General features: G+C 38.7%; 1 protein-coding gene across 2 annotated transcripts in view; it reads left to right on the plus strand.

Annotated features, from left to right (window-relative positions):
• Positions 1 to 12,802, plus strand: part of reln (reelin) — a 147,449-nt gene that overhangs the window by 36,920 nt on the left and 97,727 nt on the right. For both annotated transcript variants that reach the window (XM_051919109.1, XM_028808741.2), the window contains exon 4: positions 9,448 to 9,518. In XM_051919109.1, coding sequence (XP_051775069.1) covers positions 9,448 to 9,518 — 71 coding nt within the window. The remainder of the gene's footprint in view (positions 1 to 9,447; positions 9,519 to 12,802) is intronic.

The raw sequence follows: 12,802 nt of genomic DNA on the forward strand, positions 1-12,802 counted from the left end.
GAACAAATTCTTTCACATTCAAAGATCTATTACATAATCCTCATAATCTGTTGCTGCTCTACTGCTCTAAACATTTCTACACAAAATAATAAACTGAACCCTTTTTTTTAAAGTGACTTTTAAACTATACTGCTTAGGACTTTCTGAACTCCAGCTGCTTTATTCGTTGTACACAAACTCATTTGTAATTCATGCCACATACATAAATAATAACAACACATATCTAAACACACACACACACACACACACACACACACACACACCAGACTGCAGAGTCTGTCATAATTACATTCAGTGTTTCCTGCTTATTTAACTTCTGTTGATAAAAAAACATGTTTTTGTAACACACCTGTGTTGCCTCAAATTAAAATACTGTCTTCAAGGTAGAGTGTACTAGTAAAAAGGACATTTTATTAAGAGACATTCCTTGAATTCAATAGTGTTATCAAGGCATTCACTCACATTGAAGTTGATGTACTCATGGAACAAAGTAGCCTCTTTGTGCCTAAATGATCAGGATTGCTGGTAACTTAATGATTCTCTGGAACTAGTACAGTAGGCCAATGTTCTGGCAGGGTCAGAGGAGTTCTTTCACAGCACCAGCCAACACCCCCCACAACCACACTGTGCACATTTGCAGCAAGGACAGCAGCTTTAACAGCTTGCTGTGCCATGTGAGGGTTATTAAGGCTTATTGTAATATTGGCATAAGCTTTCCAAGTGTTAAATCTTCCTTCTGATTCCTAGTTATGCATTTCTGTGTGATTTATGGCTTAATTTGAATGATCTATCAAAAAGCAATTAGCAGCTGTTTCGGGAGAGGAAGAGAATTTAAATAATAAAAGGCAATGTCCTTCTAGAATGTCAGGACAAACCCGAGGCAATGATGTCCTCCCAGAGCAGCCAGGCATGGCAGAGGTGGCTCTGTGATTCGTATAGGACGTGAGTTGGTAAGCCATTGAGGGTTTTAGTGGGGCTGGTATGAGTTAGAGGAGGAGAGGAGTATCATTGCATAGTATGACAATAAATAGAAACCACTAGTTAAGTCAGCTAATGGAATGTGTTCACACAATATTTTTGCACTGCCATTATTGTCAGCCAGCAGCCTTATTGAAGGGCACAATGTTCCCTGGATTTGGTTGGGGGTGTTTCTTTGTGCAGTTTGGAATCAAGAGCTTTGGTAACAACCAAGAAAGTTTCATTGTTGGCAGCTTGCCATATGCTGCAGCAGAGCATAACCATCAACTAAGCCCCATGTATTCGATAATCTTAAATGAATTCAGGGTAATATTGGTTCTGAGAGGTTATAACCTACAAGGTGAAGCTGGAGCGGAATACTTAAGATTGTTGTAGTAGCCAGGTCAGTGCAGTGTCAAGAGAGCTGATCCTGCTCTTTGTGGGCCTTCTTGTCAGCCTTGCAGTTTCACTTGACTCTCATCAAGCAACTCCATAGCAGCTTTCCTCAGTTAAATATTTACCACAGGAGATACTCCTTACAATCCAGTAAAACACACATAGTAACAATCTTTAACTGCTGAAACAGCCAAATGATTGTTCATTCCTAAGGGGTATTGCTTCTCCCTAACACTATGTTCTCTTTTGTTTTTCTTCCTCTTTTGCTATTTTTCATTTCTTCTCTTAGCTTTCCTTTTCTAGCTAATTATGACTTTTACTTTTTGTATTTTTCTCGCTTTTCTCTCTCATTTTCCCTTTCCCCCAGCTTTCTTCCCTGGCCTTATTATTTCTTTGTACATTTTCCCCAAACTTTCTTCTGGATTTTCTTCATTCGTTTCTTTGTTTTCTGTCTATTTCTTGCATCTTATTTTTTATCTTCCTTCTCAGTTTATATTTTCTTCTTGCTTTTATATCTTAGCATTTTCACAGCTATTCTGTATTGCCTCTTCATATTCCTTCTAGTTATTCTCTTTCTTGGCTGTTTTTCAAGCTGTTTTTTAAAATTTCTGTTTTGCTACAGACTCACATCATGAGCTATCACAGTTCACACATTTGCAGATTTGTGGCTGACCATCAGCAGTTGCTACAGTGCAAAGTCTGGTCCTCTGAAGCAGCTCCTTGTAGCATGAGCTAAATGAGAACTCCAAGTCTCAATACACTGAGACTGCTTCTAAGCACTTCAAACAGAGAGTTTCTTGGCAACATCAGTTGAACTCTTCACTCATTCCCCACTTTTCTGTACAGTATTGTTGCTCACATGCACTACCTCTCCACATTGCAAATCCTGCCATGCCTATGCCATGTGTTTTATTGTGGAAGGGTTATATGGTGACCCTGTTCTCCTTTTCAGACTGTTTATCACATAGACCTGCACATCTGTTATTTCATCCTTCCAGACCCCATGCCAAATTATAGTCCTGGGGTGTCTTGTATTGACCCCCTTCTTTTGACACCCACTGCACGCCCAACCTACCTGGAAAGGGGTCTCTCTTTGAACTGCCTTTCCCAAGGTTTCTTCCATTTTTTCCCTACTAGGTTTTTTTTGGGAGTTTTTCCTTGTCTTCTTAGAGAGTCAAGGCTGGGGGGCTGTCAAGAGGCAGGGCCTGTTAAAGCCCATTGCGGCACTTCCTGTGTGATTTTGGGCTATACAAAAATAAACTGTATTGTATTGTATTGTCTGTCTTTCCATCCATCTGGAATATTGCCAGATCAGAGACCATTCAGCTCACGAAGATGAAGAACTACTTGTTAGTCCAAACATACTGGATGCCAGGTATTATTTTGGTATTGGTATTATTTTGACAAACTCATTTTACTTTGCTTCTGTTCTGCACACATTAGTTATCATAAGTAATCTCTGATGTATGAATAAAAGTATAAAGCTTCTGTTCTGCTTGTTTTGGTTTGTAACAGACTGAAGTATAAATATGATTTCTATAGTGGTGATTTGGGGCACTCCGGTCAGGTCTACGTAATAAAGAGTCTGAAAGTGAAAATAGGGTTACCCTAGGTCTCTTACAGACACATACACTCCTATTTACTTGTTTTCAGTCTTCCACTGTTTCTGTTGATTGTCTTTTCTTGTGGCTCTTATTTTTTTAAAATAATTCTCCTTCATCCTCTCTTCCTTCATTTTCATAATCCACCTTCTGGCCTTTTTAATTCCTAATACTGTACTCTGTTTTTGTTGTTTGTCCTCTTGTCCTTATTTTCTATTTTTCAAATCTTTTTTTTTTCTTTCCATTATATCTTCTCTTGACTCTTTCTTCCACCTCTTATTTGTGTTCTCTTCCTCTTCCTCATCTATTATTCACTTACTTGCTTTCTTTTCCTGTCTATTCATCACCCTATCTTGTTACATTTTTCTGTTTGGTTCTTGATGTTTTTCCTTCTTTTTGTTTTTGTGACTTCCATCCTACTAAATCATCATTTTGCTTTCTTCTTTTTGCTTCATTGTCATATTTCCTGGCTGTTGCACCTCATACTCTCCATTTTTCTCAAGTTCTTCATCATCCTTTCCATCTGCTCTCTGGATGAATATTCACATATTTCTGATTCTGTGTATTTTTCTTTTGAATTAAAATTTGGTTTATTGCCATGTTTTGACTGTGTTTTTAAATTATATAAAAATACAGCTTGACACATTACATTAATAAAACATTTTTTCTACTTGTTTAACCCAGAGCTGTTTGGTCAGGCGTAAACACTGTATAAATATGGTTTGTCTCCTTGGAACCCTACACCAAGAGCTGAAAATGAGAGCTGTTCTAGTGCTCGACCAGAGACTCTCTGTCTAATTTACACCACAAACAACACTGTAGGTTGGGTGTGGGGGACCCTTTTCCCTGGCTCACGTGCTGTTGTCCCATATTGCCCTGCGCATTTCTGTAACAAATAGTTGATGCTAATTAGCTTTGTTGCCCCAGGGATCTGTCAGTTTAAGGGTTCCTATTCCTGAGTACTAATTTGTGCTGTTTTTTTTTTTTTTTTTTTTTTTTTTTTTTTTTTTAACTTCTATTCTTCCTAAGCTTGTGGGTTGAAGTCATCGTGTGGGATGCCTCAACCCTAGTCTGGCAGCGCTTGCAGGAATGAATGACATCACTGTCTCCTGGCATGCCACCCCTGGCTCTCTCCTGTTTTGCTATTTTTATTTCTGAGCCTGAAATAGCAGGTGGCGTACAGTGTGGGTGCGGTGGAGCACAGGGGTGATTGAAGCACTAAAGGAGCTTGTAAAACATTTGCCATTCATCTGAGTGGGGGTTTTTAGTTTCTTGGTGTTCATTCTAGTCCTAGCAAGCATTTTATTTCTTCTCTCTGTTTCTTTCTCTCAGAAACACACATAGAAACAAGTGTACAAAATTACCTAAGGAGTGCAGTCAATAGTTCCTTATAAACATTTAGGGCTCAAGATGTTAAATGGTGTTTCACGCACTTTTGTGGTTATAAGGATACAAGAGAATTTTACAGACACACACATAGAGAGTACAAGATGTGACATGGCCTTACACCAGGGGATGCATGACTTTAACAGGAAATAACTAAGCAAATTGGGCCCTGGGGCCTCATCACTACCATGCTTTTTGTCGTTTCAGATGCCAGCACACATACAAAGAGTCATGACCTCAAGCACCTTGTTGCCTGTTCAATTAGTGCACCAACTCACTGGCAGTATAGGGAAGTGGGTTAATGGCACCTCTCTATCAGAGGCCCAGGGTCACCTTTCTTTGTGTGAATGCATGGACCCTGTCACATTTTTGTTTCTCCTCTGCAATGGGGAGCATCTGTTCACTGGAAGAGAGTATTAATTACTGGTTTGTTCCCCAAAGAGTTCCCCCAGGCAACTCTACCCTCCCTGAGAACAGCGGCACTCTAGAAATCAAAAAGAAGCACTTTGGCATTCAACTCGTTAGTAGGCATGTGAAAGGAGCTCGATGGAGCTGCAATTATCAAGGTACCTAAATCAAAACCCATCTGCTTTTATGAATGTCAAAGTTTCCATTTATAAAGGCTTCAGAGCATTCTGCTTCTTGGAGATGGACATCTGACTGTTAGTGGGTCAGTAGAAAAAGTGAAGAAGATACTTGAGTGGCACCACTGACTGGTGTTAATAAGTCTGTGTACTGTGTACTGAAAAGTAGTTTGATATTCATGTAGTGGTCAAGGAACACCTGAACTGGTGAGCGACAATTGTACCATTTGATGTTTTCATCGATTGGTTGGACATCTCTATTCTGATCTTATCTATTTTAAAACAGATTACCTGTTTCCATTGTGCTTAAGGTATATTTTAATACTGTAGTTGGCTAGTTTGCACCTGAACTGAGTTGGAAATCTACAGCTGACAAATGCCATTTAACATGGTTAAATATTCTGCCTGAAGGCTTGAAGAGGACCAGGAGACATAGTTATAACCAGAAACAAGTCGAAACTGAGAAGATAAAACATATTGCACCAAAGCAGAATCACTAATCAGAAACCAGAGGGAAAATTGAAAGTTCAGCAACCAGAAGTTTGAGAGAGAAATTCACACTACATTTGTCTGAGCTTTTTATTCAAATCACGTATACACATGAATCCTTGCACTGATGACATAAGACGTTGTTCCTACCGAAACTATGTGCCTTGCCAACAGAAAGTACTGTACTGGTAACAGGAATGATAACAAGGTAGCACCCATATACAAAAGAAAATAAGGTAGCGGTGTGAAATAATCCCTATGATCAGTAACAATTATACAGCAAAGGTAACTGCACAGAAATTTACCTCACATAAAGAAACCCATGTTTCCACATATATTTGTAAAATTATTTCTAAGGGAAATAAATTCTCAAGATGAACAACATATTAGTTAAAGAATCATGCAGTGGTTAAAATGCATGTGGAATTGTTAAAGACTAATATATTTCTCACAATAATCTGTACTGGTAAAAGAACCAATAGTGGTCTGGTTAGGATATGCATAACCTAGTTAGAGATGCCTGCACTCTTTATAATTTACCTCAACAATTATGAGGCCCCTATACTTGTTAAGGCACTTGAGAATTGGTTATAAAATCCTGCATTTATCTGTTCATGTTAGAACCGAATGTAAACTCCTATAACAGTCAATCTCTTCAATACTATTTATAGTGCTCCTGAAATAGTTAGAGAAATTTAAGATGTTTATTTTCTCTAAAACTGATTAAAAGCTCCTCTACTGGCCAACATGCAGCTAAAGCAGGTATAGACTTTTTAAATCATATCTAACCTGGTTAGAGTTTTCTATACTCGAGCATTTGCATTTGAATGAATTAGAAACTCTGGTACAGGTCAACTTATTTAAACTTGTTAGGTGCTCCAACCATGACTTACTTGCATTTATTCTGATCAGTGTCCACTACATACAGGTGGAGACTCTTTTATTGTTTTTACTAAACTCCACCTAGATAAAGGATTACTATGATGATCACATACCATTCATTAATGATCAAAATATAGCTAATATGCTTCACAGGGTGCGCAAAATTAATTAGAAATTGCTTACATTTTTTAAACATACACATGGAAGAGTGCACAGCAGCTACTGCCAGTTCATTTACAGCTTAACAAAGTAAAAAACAGTTTCTTACAAGTACCAAACTAAAGTTTATCTACCCCGCTCATGAAGTGCCTTTTTGAAACTGCGATATTTAGCATATGATAATAGTGTAGTCTGCGGTGGGTTGGCAACCTGCCCAGGATTGGTTACTGCCTTGTGCCCTGTGTAGGCTGGGATTGGCTCCAGCAGACCCCCGTGACCCTGTGTTTGGATTCAGCGGGTTGGAAAATGGATGGATGGATAGTAGTGTAGTACATAGCTCTACTACCTCACATCTCCAGTGACCTTGCTTTGATTCCCATCCAATATTAGTTTCTGTGTAAAGTTTGTATGTTTTTCCAGCACCAACATGAGCTTTCTCTACGTGGTCAAGTTTCTTCTCACTTTCCACAGTCATTCATACTACATAAACTGGCATCTATAAATTAATACAATGCAGCCATAGTTATCCAAAGCACACTTACTGCCATAATTAGTAAGTATGCAAAGAACAATCTCTATTTGTAAACAGTTAGCGGGACACTGCAGAAGTTACATTACTCAGGTGCAATTCAACTGGCAAGTAATAGTATACTATATAATTATAACAGTGCAATCTTCCACCTATTAAAGATACTCAGATGGTGCTCCATGTAAATTGCACAATTTAAAATAAAAATTCAACATACTATGATAGTATCTAATTCTTCAGGCTGCACTTGGGTCCTACAGATTTCTGGGGTAACAGGTGCCACCCAGTGTTATGTGGCAAGGACTGATGAGCCCCCTGCCCGCTCAGCCATCCATGCTAATGTGTGCTTGCTGCAAGCTCTCTGCTTTTCCATCTGTTAAAGAGAATCTTAAATCGCCATTAGCTGACAGCTCTGACAGCAGTCACACTGATCAGTGCCTTCAACGTGTAATCAAAAAAGCTGGCAATCTATTTTAATTACAGTATTTTACAAAAAGAGCAGGACAGGCTGACAGTTAATGCATGTATGTGTGTGTGTGTGTTGGGTGCAATAATTTTTGTATATATAAATGTGGAAGGGTTTTTCCCTAATTTCTGTCCATCCATTTTCCAAACCCAACTTTTAAATCGGGGATACAGAAAGGTGTTGCCAATCTTTGAAGCCTTGTGCATAAAGCAGATACCAGCCCTTGATGCATTGCCAGTTCTTAGCAGGTTACATTCACATATGGACCTACATTACTCACACAAAGCCAATGTAAAGTTGCTAATCAACCTAACATGTACTGTATATCTTTTGTAATGAGAGGAAGGAACAGTTTCAGAAGAAAAAATAGACAAAGAGTAATTTGGTACAGTTTTACTTATAACAACTTTATTTTTCTGATGCTCATCCAAAATAATTTACAAAACGCATATGTAAAGTAGATTTTTTTCATGACTTTTGCAATAGTAGTACTGATTCATTAAAGTAACTTAAGCTATTCAGTGAGATTGTGAAGGAGATAGAACTGTTGTACTTGTGGTTGATAATCCAGTACCTTAGCCATTAGACCACACTGCTTGCCAGTCTTAGGCTGTTATTAGAATATTCTCAGCATGTGCATTGGCAGTCTCAGGTTGGAAAATTAATATCCAAAGCATGTGCACTGCCATAATTAACCTGATGCAGGTATATGCAGGGCATTTGCAGTACTAGTATTGGGCTGTGATTAGAATATAGTGTCCATATACAGTATGCCTGACTCAGAGTGGCACTTGAATGACTACTTTATGTGTGACTGTATTCTGAAACTGACATTGAAAAATCTACTAGAACTAATCTGTCGTCATATGCACTGTTAGTCTCAGGATGCCATGCAGGTGTCCAGCATACATGTACTGCTGGTCTGAACATAGTGCTAGAGTATTCAGAGAACATTCATTACCACAATCAAGGTTGTGTTAGAATATTCGTAGCAAATGACCTGCCAGTCTGACTTTGTTTTGTCATGTTCAGGAAATGTGCACTACCCTTTTTGGGTTGTTGGAGTATGTGAAGGACCTGCATATCAAGTCTCTGGCTGGCACAGACACCTATAAGCCAGGATGACTCATGCTGCTTAGGCTGCTTTAGTAAATATTTAAGCCCTGTGTTCCTACATGCCCTCCTGTTGTTCATTAACTGTTATGTTTTATTCATAAATACCAAAAGCAAATTACTCTTTAAACAATTGCAAAGTATGAATGTAATTAAATTTCCCTCGCATATGAGCTTGTTACTAATTAATGAGATGTTTGCATTATTCATAAGTTAAAATGAACATTTAAACGACTTGATGCTCATAAAAGACTTGTGCTGGAGGAAAAAGGCCCCGATTTGTTAGTGTAGAATTAGGTGGGAATTTAACTATCTAACTGGTGGTGCCACACCCTTTAAGCCAGCATGATCTATCTAGTGGGAGTCTCTGTGCTGCAGTTTTTTTAACATGCTTAAGAATGCTGTTATTTTTCATGTAATCTTACTACAGTAGAGTTATCTTAACCAATTTAAATAGCTGTCATACTATGAGGTAATAAGTTTTCAGGTAGTAGCAGACAAATAGCATTATAGAAACATGAGTAAGAAGTAGATTGGGAAAGGTGACCTGTGTTTTCAAGTAATTCAAATCAAGTTCTCTATTTTAATACATTCTTAATTATTGAAGTGTTGCATATTGGTCAGGCATGCAAGAAAAAAATTCTCTGTGCAAGTACATGAGACGAGTAATACCACAACCACTACTGCTGCTTACTTGACATAATATTCTCTAGGTTGCCTCTTGGTTGCTATCAGGCATTTTATGTGTTATAAACCTTACAGAGCTTAGTTAAAATGTCTCCAGACCATGTAGCTCCAGAGAAGGTTTTCAGGCTTAAGGGGTGAACACTTTAAAAGACAATGTTATGTCAACTGTGTTAAAAAGATTCTTTTGATGTCTTGTAGGGCAACAGCCACCAACCGAGGGCAGATTCTCTTCAAAGATGCCTTGGCACTGCAGCTGTGTGAACAGGGAGGTAAGTTAGGGTGCAGTTCTTGTTCTGACAGTTCAGCAAAATACATACTGCTATGTTGATGCTGGTAGTCTGTGAGGATGAAGAAGTGTGCAGTGTGTTATACACTATGTCCTTTCACTCCCTTATATAGAATGTTGGGAACAACAACGCATGCAACAGGAATAAAATGGTAACCTGAAGATTTGTTGTTTTGTCTTTGCTTTCTTTAGCATCATTCTGGCAATGCTCACCAACTGCCTTTTGAATCTGTGACTTCTACACTGATTCACTTACTTTGAGGCTACAGCACCCCTCCTCACTTCCTATCTATATCATAGTGAATACATTCCTCTACTTGTTCTTCACTTGTAATGATATGTGGCTAGGAGTCACAGATTTTTTTCTGGCTATCACCAGGAGCACTTAGACTGGTACTGGAACTGGTGAGAGAAAAGAAGACAATGTTTCCAAGCACTTGGGAGATAATATAATTGCAGGCCAATAATTAGAGTACTTGAAGGTCATCAATGTAAAGAGTAGTACTGGGAGAAACAAAGGATGATAAAAATTTGACTGCAGGGAGATTAAAGTGTTGATGTGTACCTCTTTAGGGGTAAATTCCTGCATCTTTGTGTAATTTGTCACATTACATTGGAGAGCTCTTAAGAAATTTACATTTCAAATTAGTGGGCAGCAGCCAACCAGCCTGACTTTCTCTTTTGTCCTTGAGCCTGAGCATTACAGATCCCCTTTGTACATATCACTGGTGAGAATATATTCCTAAAACTGCCCAAAGCTCCTGTGAATCACTTGCTATAGTGACCCCATCTAACCTCTATATAGCCATATGCTGTATATTTTGCCTCCATAATCGATTCATTCTACCTGTTCCATATTCCTACCCATTGCTCTTCTAACTCATGATTTCCAGATTTGGGTAATTCTGGTCACTCCGTTCACTGGGAGATCCTCCCTTGCTCTACCTCTCTCTGTTTTTAGCAGAGACACATGCTCAGCACCACTCCTTGCATTTCCCCTTGGATGATTAAACATTAAATCATGTGAACGTGCACAATATTCTTTCAGACTCGTATGGCTCTGGCTTCAAAGAGGCAGTTTGGACATCTGTATGCGAACACAAGCTGTGCAAAATGTGATTTACAAGCTGGCAAGGTAATAGCAGCACTGCCCGGCTCCAGCTCCCGCCAAGCAAATCACTTGCGCTGCATTCAATCAGCCGCCGGCACACCACGAGCTGGAGTTAAAAATACACTCTGTTTGATCAAACACCTTCTTCAGCGAAGAGCTCTCTCTCTGTGACTTTGATCTGATGTTGGAACTTGTCAAAAGTGGTGGCAGCTCCGGAAACAGCGTATTCAAATTGAGCATTCTGCCTTTGAAACTACCACTGACAGTTCTCATGAGCAATCTTTTGCAAGGAGCTCAGAATTGGCACTTAGACCTGGGGAAAGAACAGTGTAGCTACCCACACTTACTCCAGGTAGTGATGACCGGTTAATTTACCCTTTGTTTTTAACATCTCAGAAGAAGGGTAGACCACTAAAACTCATTCTTCCACTTAGGAGGCACAAGAGTTCACAAACTCTAAACCCATACATGCATAAACAATGAATAGAATGAATGGGAAGACAAAATCAGCTACTCCCTCTCTTCACCTCATTCATCAATACCGACAATGAATCAATGTATCTTGCATTTGCACACCTTGGAAAAAGTGTCATCTGTCCATCCCTTCCTTACAGTTGATTGTATGAAAGAGAATGAATTATTCATAACTCTGTGTATATATTAAAATCTAATGGAATAAAAGATTCTAAAGGCTCAAGTGGAGAACAGCAATCCAGCACCATGTTCACAGCTTAGAGTGTACAGTAAATTGATTTTTTTTATATGTTTCCCCTGCACTGTAGACTGTATTAGAGTACTTGAAAGAGTTTTGAAAAATTTATAATGGTTAAATATATCATATGCTTAGAAGCATAAGAAGACTGAACTGGTACATTGTTCACAAGCTCTCAGCTCAGACCACAAACCAGCGTCTACCTGACCGATGCATCCCACTTGAAAGCAGGGCATATAGCCTGCTGGTGGAAGATGGTGAGAAGCAAGCCAGAAGTTCTGTGTAAGGATCAGGTCTAGGTTTAGGAAGCAGTCTCTAATCGGCTCAGTGGGGAGAGTGTGGATTAGCAGCAGGCGGAGGGGCTCTATTATTGGCACATCTCACAAGCGTATTAATCTTATCAGCTGAGTGCTCCTGCTTAGCGACTGCACTAAAGATGAGTCTGTTATCTCAGGCAGAGGAGTTCTAATGGAGATTAATAAGTGGGGTGCATGTTAAACATTTAAGCTACCGTTTGGCTTAAGTATGAGTTGTCAAGATGATAAAAGGTTTTGAGTTTAGAAGAACGCAGCCTCAAGTCTGCTCTTTAATGACTCGCTCTGCATTAATCACTTACCTCCTGTCATTAAAGTAAAGTTTATGGCTCCCATTTCCATCCCCTGCAGTCTCTACAAATCACTCAACCTGCTGATATTTCCATAGTTTGGACTTAAATCCTTAAGGAGAGTCCTGAATTAGGAGGTAAAATATGACATTCTCCTCAGTCCTGGACCAAAAGAGTGAACTGTAAATACTTCAAGCACTTTATTGTCATTGTGTAACACAACAAAATTACTTTTTGTGACAGCCCCAAGGTGCATTTAAAGAAAAGTCAAATAATTCTAAATATGCCCGTATACAATGTTAAGTGATCAAGTAACCAGAGCAAATTATTATTGCTCAAAGTACAGCAGTATAAATTGTTATTGCACCTGTTAATGAATAGTACATTACATATTATATATTGTATTACATTAGTATATTGCACATTACCAATATAGCTTATTGCACATGTTCAATTAAAAATGATCTCAGACTGAGGAGATTCAGATCTCAGAAAGTTTATGGCAGATGGGAAAAAGCTATTTTTTAGTCTGTTTGTGCGTACACGGATTGACCTAAAGCATCTGCCTGATGGGAGGAGCTCAAACAAAGAAGTTCCGGGATGAGTTTTGTCCTTGAGAATGTTTTTAGCCCTTCTCACACAACAAGAAATATCAGTTTCTCCTCATATGCACTACACTGTGTGCTTCTCTTTGAAGTTTAGATAACAAAGCAACAACTTCTTATTCTAGATCATTAGTCCTTCACTAGATCTTTTATATTGAACACATTTAAGTTATCTTTGTTGAGTATTGAACCTACGAAGCTCATACTGACTTATCTACTATGTTTCTATTTTGCA

This window comes from Erpetoichthys calabaricus, chromosome 1 (genome assembly GCF_900747795.2).
Source record: "Erpetoichthys calabaricus chromosome 1, fErpCal1.3, whole genome shotgun sequence".
In the NCBI taxonomy this organism is placed as follows: Eukaryota; Metazoa; Chordata; class Cladistia; order Polypteriformes; family Polypteridae; genus Erpetoichthys; species Erpetoichthys calabaricus.